The 16,783-nt window shown below is 43.0% G+C and overlaps 1 protein-coding gene across 2 annotated transcripts; it reads right to left on the bottom strand.

The window, feature by feature from the left end:
• Nucleotides 1–2,049: 2,049 nt before the first annotated feature.
• Nucleotides 2,050–11,465, bottom strand: PAQR9 (progestin and adipoQ receptor family member 9). 2 transcript variants are annotated; one of them, XM_035277836.3, is made up of 2 exons: nucleotides 11,243–11,465; nucleotides 2,050–10,961 (listed from the first exon to the last, which is right to left on the bottom strand). In XM_035277836.3, exon 2 carries the CDS (start codon nucleotides 10,803–10,805, stop codon nucleotides 9,672–9,674), a length of 1,134 nt encoding a protein of 377 aa, XP_035133727.1. In that variant the 5' UTR covers nucleotides 10,806–10,961; nucleotides 11,243–11,465; the 3' UTR covers nucleotides 2,050–9,671. The 2 variants fall into 2 exon arrangements, with proteins under 2 accessions (XP_035133727.1, XP_035133726.1); XM_035277835.3 differs by having other exon boundaries at nucleotides 11,325–11,465.
• Nucleotides 11,466–16,783: the final 5,318 nt, after the last annotated feature.

The following is a 16,783-nucleotide window of genomic DNA, read 5'->3' as shown; positions in this document are numbered from 1 at the left end:
GCTTCTGATTACAAGGCATAAATATAATTTATGCTCAATCGTAAAATGAAGGAAATGTATTGGCTCACATGGAAAAGTCCAAAGGTGTGTGGGCTTCAAGCACAGTTTGATCAAGGCTTCCTTTGTGAGTTACTCTGTTTGTCTCCACTGTATGTTCTGGCTTTCTTCTTGTCTTCCCTCAGGATTACACTGTGACTGTTAGTAGCAACCAGGGCTGCAGATTCCAGGAAAAAACAGGAAGAGTGAGAAGAGAAAGGAAAAAAAAAATGCCTGCTTTCTGCCACTTTTTGTTCCATTCCAATCTTTCACCATTTGTCCCCATGGCAGGACCTAACAAAAAGCCAGAGGGTAGGAGAGCTGAGAATCAGCTCCAATACAGAGCAGATGAAGGGAAGTGTGGGAACATGAATCTTAAAGCAAACGAGCAGATGTTTGGCACAGGTTCAAAAGATACTAGACAGCCCAAATGAAGTGGCCCTCTTAGGAGTGGCCCTGGAGCAAGGTACACAGAAATCCTCCCAGCACACAGAACCTGAGGAACTCATTCCACTGCCGGCTTGTGGAGGCCTTGTCCTTCCTAGGCCACAGGAGGTGATGGCTGTCATGTATTGGTCGCATAGTACGCCATTAGAAATGGTATGCTATTCTGAGCCAGAGTTTGCCTCTCAGCTAGCCGGTTCCCTGCCTTTCCACAGTGAGTTGGGAGTGGCTGAATGCCATATTTAGCCACATCCTGACCTGAACAAAGGGAATTCCCATCACATGGAAATCCTGAGTGCTGGAAGCTTGCTGCTGTTCTAAGTGAAGGCAGCTTTGGGTTGTATTTGGGAAAGAGGGCAAGAGTGCTTAGATGGTACAAACAAAAGTTGTATTTCATTCAGGAAAACATATATGAAAAAGGAGAGTGTGTGCTAGACGGGGACTGGGCTGTGGTTGCTATTGTCCTGGGCTGTTAGCATGGTTTTCCTCCCTCCTCCAGACGCTCCAGAATTTTAACAGGGACCCCACACTAGTAAGATATTTGGCTTGGAGAGCGCTTTATATAGTGCACATGGCCAAAACCCTCAATTTCCCATGATCTTTGTCTGCATACTCTTCAGGAGTGGGGATTATAGTGGAATGCCTGTGGACCAGCCAGCCAATGGGTTAGATGAAGCGGACAGCTGTTGTTTTTGTCTGTCCGTCATCCCTTCCTTGGGAACTAACCTCTGCCCTCCATGTGGTTCTGGAAAGGGCTCAAATAACAGGCAAGTATATCTTGTCTCCAGAGGAGTCCATGTGACCTCAGGTAGGCCAATCTGATACTCTTCCAGGAATTTGAACTGGGGACAGATACAACTGGGCCAGGAAGAAGCTGATGATGGCTCATCTGGTGGCAGAGCCCTGGAGTTTCTTACTGGAATCTCTAGCAATGCCTTGCTCCCTGTCCTTCCTGAGGCCCGGGTGGTCAGCTATGTGCATTCCCCAGTGTTCCTCCTATAAACCTTTTCTTCTGTCATGAGAGTTTTGTGTTTCTGATAACCAAAAACCTCTGAGACAAGAATCAACATGATTTAAAGACTGCTGTCAGCACAGAGCTTAAGATTGAAGTCGGATCTCTATTGCTGGGCTTATTTGGGACAGAGATACTCTAAGTTCACACACATCACCAGGGTTCTGGGACAAGATGTGTTGCACAGAAGCTCATGGAGCCTATATGCTTTTGAAGAACAGGAAGGTGGAAGAAAACATTCCATAACCTGGGTCATATGTTTTCTTAGAAGATATGGTTTCAAAGTAACACATGAATTTTCTTTTTATCTAATATTATAAAAAGTAATATATTAAAGATGCTTCTTCAGGATAAACATACTCTTGCCTTCTGCCTGCTGAATTTTATGAAAAGGGTAATGTTTTTCCTTTATTAGTGCTATGCATGTGTAATGGATAGTGTGGTAAATAGTGTGCTAAATTCACAGTAAAACTTCATATATTTTACTGTGATTTTAGAATAGTCTGTTGCTGAAAGATAACTGTTGAACATGCACAGATGCATATGATTCTGAACACTGTGCTTACAAATAATTTATTCTTATTTCATACATTTGTTTTTCAGCAAAAAATGCATAGTTATATTATTTACACAGAATTTCATATTCAAGACTGTAGGGAACAAATGTCTCAGGAAACCAAAATCATAGCAAATCATACAACAGAAATGTGTCACAATTTTTTTTTCAGCTACATGCACAGGGCTGGCCAAAGTGATACCTATTTCTATAGATTATTTTGTTTATCACATAATGCAGAATTATGATTAGGTAATGCTTTTCTGTTAGAATACACTATTGATTTGAAACCACATGGTAGTTCATATCTGGAAACTCACATATCCTGAGAATGCCTCTCTTGCTAGTTAAATACAGTTCATTAGGAAGTAGGTGAGGACAGGAGTTAAGGGTAGCCTAAAAAGAATGAACCTGGCAAGCAATGGGAAAAATTTCTTTATGTGTGCATCATTTTTACTCCCTTCTTTCTCCATCATCAACCTTAAATGAACTTAAAAACAAAAACAAAAACCAGACACATGAAGGTCTCTATTTGATCACTCTATTTGTTCCTCTGCCTCTGACCTGAGGAAGAAATGAGTATGGCCTTTCAAGTATAATGCCCTTTACTGCAAAAGGGGACCTGCTGGTAGTACATTCTTGCAAATCCAAGGACAGTCACCATATTTAAATCCTTAGTTTGGAAATGGATGAAGCTCATAAGGCAGATGGTTGGAGAAGGCCGAAATACACATGGCATCCTTTTAGAAATCTTTTCTCTTCAAGCCCGGTATGTGGTAAGTGAAGGCTTCATTGGTAGTGAAAATGGCCTGGGAGATGGCTGAAATGAAGAGAGTTCAGAGCGATCACATGCTCTATGCAGATTTAAAAAAGCAGCCACAGAATTCTCCTCCAGCCCTGAAACACAGAAAACCTTTTCCTGGTACATGTAGTGATGGCATGGGGCGTACTCTTCTTTGTACTCTGAGAAACAAGGGACAGAGTTCCAGGGTTGTACATTTTACTGACTGTGTTACTCGCCATGCTTATAACTTTATCAAAGTGAAATGTGCTTCACTTCTTTATTGCCTTGGTACTCAGCTAATTGGTTAGAATAATTTTGTTCATAGGCTCCAGAAAAGAAAACCAGCCTCGTTGAAAAGTAGACCTTTTGTGCTAGGTTTTGCTGGGAGAGGGAATTTAATAAAGTTTCTAACCAGAATTTTTAAAAATACTTTTAAATTTAGCCATAAGACACATCTAAAACCTCTCTAACGTGTTTTCTTCTTTTTTAAAAAATGATTTGTATCCTTCTTTTAACTATACATTATTTATATTTTAAACTACCTACCAGGTCTTTATCATTTGGGTGAGAGCTCAAGGTGATTAAACTCCCCGATAAAGATGAGTCTTTCCAAAAAGCTCTGGTTCTCATTTTGTGCTAAGGCCTATTTTTACAAACAAATTGCTATTAGAAACTTTACAAATATAAAATTGAAATACTTCTTTAAAAAATTTTCCCATTAATTTTATTTTTGCATTCAGCATATTAAGAGAAAGACTATGCTTTCCAACTAGAGATGGAACTAAGAAGAAATAAAATTGTGTTCCCATGCTTTATCTAGAAACAAGGGTTTATTTACATGGTGTCCTTCTTCAATATCATGGTGAACTGGGAGAAGCAGGACCATCTTCATAGCATGGCCAAATGACCACCTGAAGACAGACCCCCCCATTCTACCTTGAGTGCTTATTGCATATTTTGGGTGGAGGTATAAGGCGTGAGAGAAAGGTGGCCTGTCAGTTTTACACATTCGAGAATAATTTTGCACATTCAAGAAATTTTCCTTGAGAAATGCCATGTTTGGAATAGTTTCCAGAGATTGAGAACAAAAGCATTAGAGCGAGTGCATTACATTTAGAAGCACAATGCATTGGGAAACATTCTCAAAAGCTCAAAGAATAGGCTGTTTTTCCATTGAGCTAAATAGTAAATAGGTGTGCATACTGTTGCATATAGGAATATGTTCAGAGCTTTCAAAAGTCACATCCTGCCACAATTAACAGCTAAATGAGCACTCTTGGACCTTGACTTATAAATAAACACTCTGCAACTTGTTCACAGATTCTTAAGAAGCCATTCTAGAACAAAAATGCCTACAAATTGGTTAGAAACCTGCAAACCAGAAATGCAATACAGTTATTCTTTCTTAAATGACAACAACAGAAATCTGTATTAGCTTTTTGGAAGAGTGACTAAGAAAGACTGATATCCATTTTCACAATTAAGAAATAATTATTCATAATATTGAAGAAACCAAATCTTCCATAAGAAAATGTGTGGCCTCTCACAAAAGAATACAACAGTGCTCAGCTTCAACCACTGAATGCTTCCTTTTTCTGTTTGTCTAGATTTGTTTGCTTTTTGTCAGGCAATATATGTCAGACAATATTGGCAATCCTTCAAGAAAATGATTCCAAAGGTGATTTACAATTGGCCGGTGCTATCCCCTAATGCCTTTTTGCCTACATCCTAATTTCATGGAAACAAATTAAGGACATTAAGCCAGGAGATAAATGTACTACTCAAATATGCCTGGACACTCATGCTCAGGTCAAAAGCTGCAGGATGTGGTTAAGCTGACAAAAAGAATTCCTTGCCTGTCTACTTGAACACTAACACCCTGGGAGTTCACATGCTTTTCTGAAGACAATTTAAAGGCTAACTGCACAGTTAAACTTGCTGCCCCATTCTGACTGTTTGACTCTAATCCTCTTTGTTCTCTCCTTCCCATGCATTCTTCCTATCTTTTTTACATCTGACATTTTTTAATGATTTCCTCCAAATTAATGTTTTCTAAGACATGTTTCATAAGTCATGACACAAATATTTAAAAGAGGAAAAGGGCTAGAGAACATTAATCTCATTAAGTTTGGAGGTCTGAGCATTTGAGTTCTTATGTATGTGGTTTGTTTGTTGTTGTGTTGTTTTTACTTTATTACACTATAAAATTCAGACACTTAACGACATCACAATTTAGGCACATTGGATGATCCACTCTTCATCATAGTTTGAATGTTATCAACCTTCCAATAGTTGTTACTAATGTTTTCATAATATCAGTGATAAGTTTTTCAATTCTGTACAGATGCCGACTATACCCTCCCCTGGATTTACATTACATTTTCAAGCTTTTTTTAACAATAGGCCTAGAAGCAGACAGAAAAAGAGAAAAGAAAGAAATTGATTGCTGAGGAAGTCAGTGTGTGAACAGAAATAAGATTCTATGCATTGCACTTACGCTAACAGAAAAGAGACTCAAACTCAGGGACTTACAGCATTCTGCCTACAGCTAAGATAAGAGTTTGGTTCCTGGACAGAGAGACTTTCTGGGGCTTCTCTGTTCCACCAGAAGACAAAAAGGTAATCGCTGTAATAATACAGATGGGTTCTTGCCCAATGTCTTACACACAGTAGGTGCTCAATGATCAGGAAAGGGATGGCATGAATGAACAGCTCAAAGAATGCTGACAGAGTGAAGTCAGCAGTGGTAAACTTCAGTATTGAAGAACAAGATGAGAACAGCCATTTTAAGTGGCTGATAACATTTTGTGTGAGATATTTCGATCTAATTTCAAAGACAGCCATGTCTTTGCTGTTTTAAAGTTAGTCAGTTAAGGGACTGTCTTTATATCATTTTTCCAATTAGTGTCTGTGTGCTTGGTCAAGCATCATAGCCATGCAAACTAGTAAACACAACTGAGCACACAAACGGTCCCTGCATTCTAATTCCAGTTTGAAAACTTAATCCTGTCACCTTGGACCAACTGTAAAGCCTTGAGACGGAGATAACTTCTACCATACCTGTCTCCTATTATAGCTTTGTGCAGATGAACTAATTAAAGTTATGAAGAGATTTGAAGATAAAAATTCCTGTTTATTATTGCTGTTAGTCCTCAGATTTGGCACCAAATCAGGAAAAAATGATAAAAATCACCTCTATCCTGAAATTTTGCATTCTTAGAAATAATTCCCATGAAGTATCACTATAAATTAGGCTAAATGGTTTTTTGACTGCAAGCACTTACAAGCTGGATTTATGAATGGAAACATTGAAGGCCACTCTGTCCAGCTCTGAAGCCCCATACTTTCTCCCTGGGCTATTTATAGAAAGTGTATGGCTAGTGGAAAAGTTCACATTTATTTTTACAAGCCAGTCATGCAATGACTGAAGAACTCACTTCATCTCTCTGGGAAGGTCATCCTCTTCACCTGAGCTGCGAGAAGGGCAGGGAAGAAAGTAACCCCATTAGCCAACTAAGTCAGTCTGAGTCAGCCCCGGAGACCAACTCACAGGGTGACAGGCACTGAAGTCGAACACCTTCATTTTCCAGGCATGATTCTATGGTGCTGCTCCTTGAGACGTCATCCAGATCATGACTAACAAGTAAAATGAAACGTATTACATAATATGCTTCAAAATTCTACTGCCAAAATAGGTTGTACAGAGATAATGGAGTGAATTCTTATTTATAATTTGTCCTACATTTCAAACAGCTGAACACAATAAAGTAAAACTGAATTTTAATGTGGCAAAATGGAAAAGAGTGAAATATATTTCAAAATATATGTTGTTCTGATTGCCACATTACCCTGAAATACGTAATAAACCTGGATAGTTCCATGCAAATGGGGAGATTCAAAGTAAACATTTGCTTCTGAAACATCATTACCTTGACAGAAATCTGATATAATTTAGCTAATAAACTGTATAGTTTTAACAATTCATCCCTGACTTTGAGTAGTATATATGGCACCTATTTGCAAATACAAAGTGAAGCCAAACCAGTTTTCCACTAGAATGTTCTCTTGTCAATATCATGCGCGGTCTCCAAAATCTAAGATGGAACAGAAAAGGACGGTGGATGAAGGAAAAGGCAAAGGGAAGAGGAAAGTGAGTCCTCATTCTCTCTGGGACATACTGGGTGCTGAAACCTGCGTGGCAAAAAGTGTGTCATCTCACTGTTCTCATGAGCATAATCACCTGAAAAATGATATGGGTATAATTTTATCCCTAAGTGGCCTCTCCTTAAGGTCAAAGACACAGGACAAGAAGAGAATTCTGTCTACGGACCTGGAAGACCAACAAAAAATTAAAATGACAAATTTGGTGTTTTAGTTATTGTTCTCAAACTCATCAATCCTTTCTAGAAGTCTTCCTCTTGCAAGTTTCTTCTGAAATCGAGGTCCCATTTTACAAGAAACTACATAATACAATTTAACCTGTTTTTCTAGCTTCCAGACCAATGTTCTTTGGGGCTCTAGAAGAGACAACGATGACATGCAAATAAATTTGCATCTGGAAATACCCTGATTTCCACAGTTGTCCTTGAATGCATGTATTGATTTAAGTTACAGCTGAGGAATAACATCTATGGTAAGTACAAATTAGCCCCTGTAACCTAACAGGAATCTCCCTGTACTTCACAAAGGATGAGACACTAACACTCATCAGCAACTACCCAAAGTGTATTTACAATCTCATTAAGAGGTTCTAAATTAAATATAGACATATATAAATTTAACTTCTATATGCCAAATAACACACACAAGAATACTGGTTCCTCTGGGGAATTGTGCTGAGCTTCTCTGTTTACAAAGAGAGAAGTGATTAAAAGCATAAACAAAAACAGCCAATTGTTTTAGAAGCACCAGCCTATCAGTGCTGAGGTTAAGTGTTCATCTACCTCATATGCACGATCTAAATTATACCGTAAAGTCAAGATGCACCTATGAGACATAATCATCCTGCCCAAGACCTTCAACCAGGTGATGGAGATCAAGCCCAAGATGATCAGCCACTACCTGGGCAAGCTCTCCATCACCTACAAGCCAGTGAAGCTCAGCTGGCTAGGCATCGGGGCCACCCATTCCTCCTGCTCAGCCAATAAAGGCACACACGTCTTCAAAAAAAAAAAAAGAAAGAAAAAGAAAAAAAAAAAAAAGAATCCCCATTCAATGACTTACTGGGCTTCTAACAAAACCACTTACCAGGAAGTGTGACAGGTATTTAACAAGTCATCTCAGTCATTTGTGTTAACCTAGAGTGGCCATCTCAATTACAGGTTAGCATTTGTAGGAAATGTCTAAATAACACTGGCTAATCTGGTTGTTAGAAAGGATGTCAGGGACATGTTCATGAATGGTTCAAGGGTTTAGGGTGACTGCCAATCATTTCCATAGTCTGGACCCAAATAAAACTTCAGCGTTTAACTGGGCAAGTGTAATCTTATTTAACTCAAAATTTTCAGTGACAACTCAATAATACGCTCCTGACTTTCATAATAAAACTAGCTCATTTATTCTTGGATATTATATTTTTAATATTAAGCAAGGATGGATGGCATCAGTCTAGAACAGTGTCCTCTCCCTTCTCCCACGGCTGCACTAGGAACACATCTACATTAGTGGGTTGGCTCTTTGTCCTTGTAGGGAATCCAAATGCTCTGCTTCCTCCTGTAAGCTACTTCCAGTCCTACCAAAAACTTGAAACCAACACCATCTTCTGCCTTCCTGGATGGACCATGAAACCTTGACTTGCAGTCAAGTAAGAAAAGCTTATTAACTACTCTCCCCATGTAAGAAACTGCGTTTGAGGACCAGTCATTTGGACATTGCTTCAAAAGGCACATTTATTCCAGTGGCAATTTAAATAAGTAGAGAAGGAAAGAAAAAGATTAAAAACAAAACATACAAACAAAAACCAGGATGAGTTTTCTGGAATACATTAATAAGTAAACAAAAATCTGGGTCTGTACACCAACTTGAGCTCCTCACCAATAGTTTAACCGAAGTCCCTAAGGTAGAATAATTCACAGTTGTGTTAGACACAGGCCTTCAGAAAACACTGTTTAAGAAAGTAGTTGGGAATTCTCAAGCAGCTTGCCCTGATGTCCAGTTCAAGTGTATGCAATGCAGAAGGCTGTGAAATTCAAAACTATGTGACAAAGAATATTCAGTGCATATCACAGGCTTTGATAAATTATTAAAAATCATTGTATATATTACTATTTAAATAACATCTGAAAAACATTTTGAAATAATTAACTTGTGTTCACATTCCATGCATTTTCTAGCAGGTTAAGCCCTGGGTTTGCGTCTCTGTGCCTGTTTCCTACAAAGCTCCATTCTTTTGACAAATCCAAGCATTCCTTAGACTGAAATAAAAGTTCCCAAAGATTCTATTTACCTTCTTTACTGTGTACCTGACCTCATACGGGCTACTCCTTATTACCAGTGGCACAGATAATTGGAAAAGCAAACTCTTTAGGGCTTTATTTGGGATTTTATCCACTGCCTTTGAAAAATCCCTGGATGTCAAAGACATCACCTGAATTTTTTCCAGGGGCAAAAACCAGTGACTATCTCCCTCCCGATTGACCACCCCTCCCCCAACCTCCCTCTTTCAAAGCCTCCAGTGGGTTGGGATCCCTTTGCAGCAGTGAACTTTTCCCCTGTGGTTTTGCAGCACCTTCCTTGAGCAAAGAAGAAAACACAATGAAACTTGAAAACAAACCAATAGTAGCAACAACAGAAACTCCAAATAGATGGGCGAACCAGTAGCCTCCTCCAAGGTGGGAGGCTCACTTTTTACTGCAGAATTCGGAACTGTTTAGGAACTTCCTGATGACCAGCCCCAGGCAGACCACCAGCAGCAGCATGTAGCCCACTGTACCAGAGAAAGTGGGTGCGGCAGGCGGTGCCTGGAGGAATTGACGCAGGCCCTCTTCTACGTAGTACACCTGGTCGTAGATGCTGAGGAAGGTGAAGATGTGGAAGAGCTGGTGGCTGTGGCCGATGATGTCGAAGAGACCCGGCTGGATACGCTCGGGGATCTTGCTCACGTTGAAGAAGGCGGCCACCACCAGCCAGAAGTAGCGGCGGTAGAAGTGCACAAAGAGCGTGGGGTTCTCCCCACGCAGGTCGAAGAGCCAGCTCTCGAGCATAATGGGGCAGGCCATGCTGAGCGGCATGACGAAGACGAAGGTGCGCAATGCAAACGGGTAGGTACACCAGTCGGTGCGGCTCTTGCAGCAGGCCACAGTGCAGGCCACCGCCAGCACGAAGGCCACAGGCAGCACCAGGGCGCGGTAGGCGGCGATAAGGCACGTGCAGTCCACGTGCCAGCCCAGGCGCTGCTGCACGTATGGGGTCATGACTCTGGCGTCCAGCAAGCTGAGGCCCGGCAGCAGGTAGTAGTAATAGGCCACTGTGCTGCCGAAGCCGTAGTAGCTGATGGACGCGTAGTCCAGGTAGAAGAAGGCGGCGCGCAGGCGCAGCGACAGGCAGCTGAACACGTGCGCCGTACAGCTCATGGCGAAGGTGAGCAGCACTCCCGACGCGTAGCACCACAGCGGCAGCAGCCACGGGTGGTGGAAGGGCACGTCGCCGCCGCTCAGGAAGAACAGACGGCAGAACTTGCTCAGGAACAGCAGCAGTGGGATGAAGTGCGTCCAGAAGTTGAGCGTCTCGTTGGTAGGCTTCAGCACCGAGGCTAGGCACTCCTGGGCCGTGCAAGGCAGACGCCGGTAGCCCGACAGGATGAAGCACTCCACGAAGTCGTCGGGCACCTCGTCCCAGCGCAGCAGCGGCTTGGTGGACGCTGAGGGGTCCCCGGAGGCGGCTGAGTGGGAGTGCCGGGCGGCTCCCGAAGCTGCTGGGGCCGGGGCCGGAGGGCCCTTGGTGCCCGCGCCCCGGGGCTGCAGGCGCCGCGGCATGGTGCCCGGGGCTCGGCTAGGGCGCGCGCAGGCGACCTCTGGCGCTGGCTCCCGGGCGCTGGGCAGCCCCCGCCGGCCGCCGTCGGAGCCTTTGTGCCCGCGCCGGGGGCGTCGCTGCGGGTTTAAGAAAAGACCCGTGCCTCCGAGCACTCGCTCCTAAAAATTAAATAAATCAATGAGAGACTCAATTAATAGGCAGCGCGGCTACCCTCAAGAGCGCGGAGCGCGCGGGGCTCAGCGGCTTCCTCGCCAAGCCCCTGCTATCGGCGCGCGGCCGCCCGCGCTGCGGCAGCGGCGGCTGAGGAGGCGGCGGCGCGGCTGACTGCGGCGGCGGCGGCGGTGACTGGGCATCGCGCGGTGCGGGTGCCTCCGCCGCCGCCCCCGGAGCGGGAGGCGGGGATGTGCGAGTCGAGGCGCGGAGGGAGGGACGGGCGCACCGAAGAAGGGCGGGGGCCTCCCAGGCTAGGGTTTCGCGGCCGCCTCGGGGGATAGAGTTGTCCCGGCTCTCGAGTTCCGTACCATCCCCCTCCTTGGGCCGCCCGGTTAATGATTGATGCGGGGGCCGAAGGCTGGTCGGCGACGTGGCGGCGCGCGCGCCGAGGGCGAGAGTGGCCCAGGGGTTCGAAACCCGACAGCCACGCGGGCGTTCTGGAGGACACTGGGGAACCGCGTTCGCGGGGGGCGGGGAGCTGCGGCTGCGGCTGCGGCTGCGGGGGGAGGGGAGGACGCCCGAGCCGGGCAGGGCGGAGAGATGCGCTAGCGGTAATCTCCCGAGGTGGCCCGGGAGGGCGGCACTCCGGAAGTCTGGAGGCTTTGAGCCCGCGTCCGGATCGGGGCCATGTCGTTGTCAGCTACCTGGGGCTGCGCGGCTCTCTCCTTTCTCGTCTTTGCGTGTGTGTTCGTGTGTGTGTATGTCGGCCTGTCTACGCACTACACGAAGCCTTAGTTGGTATCCTTTCGTCGGTGGGACGCACTCAGGTGCGTCACCATCCTCCCATTTCCCTCGCCCTTGTCCTGTCCGAACGAACCGTCCCCAAGCTGGCCTGTGGTCGGGCTCACCAGCCCTTTGAGCCGCAGCTAACCCATCTTCTTGTTCTCGTGTCTGTAGCTAGAAATCCTATCTGGAACCGAGTCTGACAGCTCAGGACTGGCTGCTCAAACTCCACAATTTAATGAAAAATCTCAGATGATGACTCAGAAAACCTCTTAACGATCTGAGGAATGTATGAAGGGGTTCCAAAGTCAAAGGGTTATCATAGAGGGCATTGATGAGGGGACACTTGAGGTAGGGGGTGCATTCTAGCAGGAACTGAAGCGAATGAAGTCCCGTTGGTAGAAACAGGGAGGGGGTGGCTTGGATTAATCTTATGTATAATTAATCAGAAGTACCTGGCAGGCTAGGTTGGGTTGCTAGAGGCCAGAAGAAAAGAACACTTGAAGAATCAAAACTGTTGTGATGCACTGCAGTTTGAAAATATGCCCTTGAGCCTTAAAGAAAGGGGCTTAAAATTGTGTATGTTCTAAAATGTTCACCATGTCACAGAAGTTTCTCTCAGTGGGATTCTGGGGATGTGACTGAGCCTAAGTTGCATTTCTGACTTGTAGTATATATGACAAGAGCTAACTTTTAAGGGGCCATGAAATGTTCTAAGTGCCTTACATTTTTACAATGTTTTAGGAATTATTTTCTGCATTACACAGACGAAATGGAAAGCACCACTACCCTAAAGAACGTGGTAGAAGCGGGATTTGAACCCAAGTGGGTTGCTTCCACATCTCAAGTATTAAACCAGAATATCCAACAACCTGCTTTGCTCTAAGGATACTGGTAGTTTCTGATTTAGAAAAAGGCTTCCATTTTAACTTAAAATACCTTTCATTTTCATTTTAAAAATCAAAGGCTACTTTCATCACTACTGTACATCCTCTAAGTAGGTTAGGGAAGATTTACTTAGTAGAGTCTCAACGTGGATTTAAGTTATGGATAAGAATTATTTATAACTAGGATATCATTCAGTATGATAATGTCTACAGTTACTTAAGGATACTAGAAACAGCCTCTAGAAGTTGCTTTCTCTTGCAAGTATATTTTCCCGTAGTAACTGATTTAGCAAACTCATACAATTAGATCAAAGGTGCGCTTTGGTCTTCTGTCTTTCTGCACTACCACACATTCCTGCCTAGTGAATTTTTAAGAAGTGAGGTTTTGTTGTAGTTATTTAGCCAGTATCTTATTTTAGTTTTTTTTCTGGTTTTTCACTGTTTGTAGCTTTGTTTTAAAGCAAAATCTAATTTTCTTTCACATCCGGACTAAGGAACCATGCCTGTTTTTAAAAGGGATTAAATTTAGGCATTTAAATCAAGTGTAGTAATGATAAACTTGAATCCAGGGCAGGCCAGAACATTTTTTTCATATTCCCTTTGTTACTCCACAAACAATCAGAACTATGATATGTAAAAAATAATTCTTATATTTACCACCCTCTTAGTTGCATAATCAGCTCACTTGCATAAAAATGAAAGTTCACTTCAAGCAAGACAATGGAACTGACTGTAAATGAGTATGCAAAAACTCAAGTTAGAGAAAATAACATTTATCTTTATGGCTAAGAATGGTGAGATTGACTCCAATAAAATATGCTTTTTTAAAAAAATCAGTATTTTATAAAGTCAAAAAAAAATTGTCATCTTAAGTCTTTCAAAAAGGTCTTTGTGATTTCTGCCTTTCTCCTTTCTCATACATCCCCTACCCTGCCTGAGGCACAAAACCAGTTGGTGCCATGGAGTGAGTGGTGTTCACGAAGGTTCACTGGTGCAGAGCCCAGACAGCTGTCTTTGCTATACCTTGACAAAGCTAAGTAAAAATGAACTAAGGAAACAGCAAAACTGACTTAACTTACAAAGCAAAATGGCAATATGGCTTTTCCTTAATTGCTACCAATCTGTAGAATTAACTTCTCTTTTTTTTTCTCCTTCTCTGAGAATTTCTCTTACATTTAAAATTGAGACATAAAAATGTGTCCCCCAAATCCTACACAGGCTGAGTTTGTAGTTTGTTTTAACTCCAACAAACTGTCTCTTGTCAGTGAGGGCCACGCTCACATCCTCTGGGCTTGGCTAAACAGAAGCAGTGGGCAGGCTGCCATTCCTTGAAAGTGCATTGGGAGATAAGGCATCTCAGGACTGACTACAAAGTTTTTGACAGACAAGAATCACCAGGTAACATTGGAAAGCCATTACTGGCATTTAGAGGCAAAAGCCAGCCAGTTCTATCAGTTGAAATTGAATCAAGACCACAAATGTGGTGTTGGTAGGTAGTTCATTCAGGTGGAGGCTCTGTACATTCAGGTATTGAGGGGTCCTGGCTGCAAAATGCAGTCATATGTAGGAACTGGAGCAAACTGGATGAATGCTTCTTTCAACCTGATGTTCTTATAGACCAACTACACATGTGTGTTTTTTTTCTACAGGAATAAAATGAAGTTTATGTAAAAATTCCACAGCAAATTTGAAGAGCAATTAGCTATCTGTAAAACCAGAAGAAAAATATGCTGTGTTATTTGCTAATAACATGCCAGTTTTTAGAGGAAATAATTTTTTCTAGTCTTAATTTTTAGCCAAAAAACTGACAAAAGAAAGGAAAAGAGAGAAAGAAAAAAAAAGGAAAAGAAAAAGAAAGAAAAAAGAAAAGAAAAGAAAAACACTATGGACCTAGTACTTAATTGTACCCAAGACTCTATATTAAGAGAACTCTGCAGGGTTCAGTCCCTCTCCTCAGAATATATAGTTTAGGCCAGGCACTGTGGCTCACGCCTGTAATCCCAGCACTCTGGGAGGCTGAGGAAGCCGGATCACTTGAGGTCAGGAGTTCGGGACTTCAGCCCCGTCCACAGCTTCCTTGACCTAGGATGGCGGTCTCTGTTCTGTAGCTGTTTTTCCCAGGTCTCCTTTTCCTGTTTCCTGACTGGAACCTATATATAAATATAGTTTAAACAAAGTGCTTCCCTTTTCCCCAAATGGAAAACAGCCATGATCTGACAGGTCAGATATAGTCACTACCAAATCATAGAGTCTGAGCTTTCTAATTGTGGAAAATCTTATGGCATCAGGTGTAACTGTAGCAACATCTGGTGACAAATACAATCAGAAAGCAGGTAGAGGGCTGGGAGAGAGCAGCGGGAGACTGAGTTATCTGGCACTGTTCCTGCCTGCTACTGACTGGATAACAGGTATCTCTCTTTATTTATTTATTTAGAGATGGAGTCTCTCTCTGTCACCCAGGCTGGAGTGCAGTGGCATGATCTTGGCCCACTGCAACCTTCGGCCCCTGAGTTCAAGCAATTCTCCTGCCTCTCAGCCTCACTAATAGCTGGGACTACAGCCGTGCACCACCATGCCCGGCTAATTCTTATTTTTTCAGTAGAGATGGCATTTCACCATGTTGGCCAGGCTGGTCTCGAACTCCTGATCTCAGGTGATCTGCCCATGTTGGCCTTCCAGAGTGGTGGGATTACAGGTGAGAGCCACCACACCCAGCCAACAGGCATCTCTTTTGAAGAAAAGCTAAGGGAAACTTGTTGAGGATGTTTTTTGTTTGGGGTGGAGGGGTGGTTTTTTTTGGTCTTTCAAGGTTTTATGAAGGGAATGACAATGCCTCACTCCCTTCCCTCAAAAAATTCACCTGTTTTCTTCCTGGGGTCTCTAGAGTGGCTGTACAAGAAGACTAATGAAGGGGAAGAATAAAATACTACAACTTCTGCTTAAATAGATGTCATCCTTTTCCATGGGCATACTCTCTGAAGGTTTTATGATACACTAATAGGAAGTCCATGAGGATAATGTATAAATAATATGTTTGGACATGAGGGAGAACCAAAACACTTCAGCTGATAAGAATGTGTCACCCAAACTGTTTGCTGACCTCTGCTCGATACTCCATTGCTCTTATGGGGCCAGCCTGCTTCCATCCCCTCTCCCAGATCCAAGAGGGATGCCCCTTCCTGCCACTCAGGTGGCTGGAAAGTGTGTTTGGGGTCGCCATCTGTAAGCTAATGGTCCCCAACCTCTGACCGGACCTGCCCAAGTGCCCAGGCCTTCAGCCCCTTCCATAGTTTCCTTGACCTAGGATGGTGGTCTCTGTTCTGGAGCTGTTTTTCCCAGGTCTGCCCTTCCTGTTTCCTGACTGGAGTCTATATCATCTTCCTGCAAAGGCCTTGTATTAACTTATTGTATTGAACCTAATTCAGCATTACCTTTTGGGGAGGAGACTCATTTTATCATAGGCTGTTGCTTGCTTTTGGTAGAGCCTTTTGGATAGCTTCCATTTAACTTGAGAAACACACAAGTGTGTGAGATAGATTACTGAGTTCCTTCTCCCCATGATTAATATCAACAATTCTTGAAGCAAAGCACTTTGCATGTAGTAAGCACTTAATACATTGTGGCTGGGAAATCTTTTCAGTACTGTAAGCTTTTAAAAGGTTAGAACTTAGAGTCCTAGAATTTTAGAGTAGCATTGCCACTTAATCCTTAAAGCCATCTAGTCTAACTCTCTTCCCATTCATGATAATTGTTTTGGTTTATTGATCATGTATTATATTCAGGTATTAGGAGCTTTACACATATTATCTCTAATTCTTAGAACATTCTTTGAAAGGCTAATGCACTTAACCCCATTTTCAGACAAAAAACACAGAGGTTCCAAGAAGTTAAGCAGCTTGGGTGGCAGAACTGGAACCAAATTTTAGTCCTTCCGAACTTCTTACTCTTTTCTTTATAGGGTACTGCCTCCTGAGAAGCTGTTGTGTAGCCAGCCTTGACCATCTCAAGTGAAGAGAATCACTGTGTTACACAGCCTCCCCTTCCATCTGCAGATTTTTTCATTGTTGTTAGAATACTTGGTAAATAATTAAATGAACATAACTGATAAGAAAAACGCCCTGTTGCATCTTGGCCTAAGCTCAGCCATAAGTGCTATT

The sequence above is a fragment of the Callithrix jacchus genome, chromosome 17, assembly GCF_049354715.1.
Source record: "Callithrix jacchus isolate 240 chromosome 17, calJac240_pri, whole genome shotgun sequence".
NCBI classification, from domain to species: Eukaryota; Metazoa; Chordata; class Mammalia; order Primates; family Cebidae; genus Callithrix; species Callithrix jacchus.
Note: the sequence above shows the minus strand (reverse complement) of the source record. Positions and strands in the feature narration are given on the sequence as shown.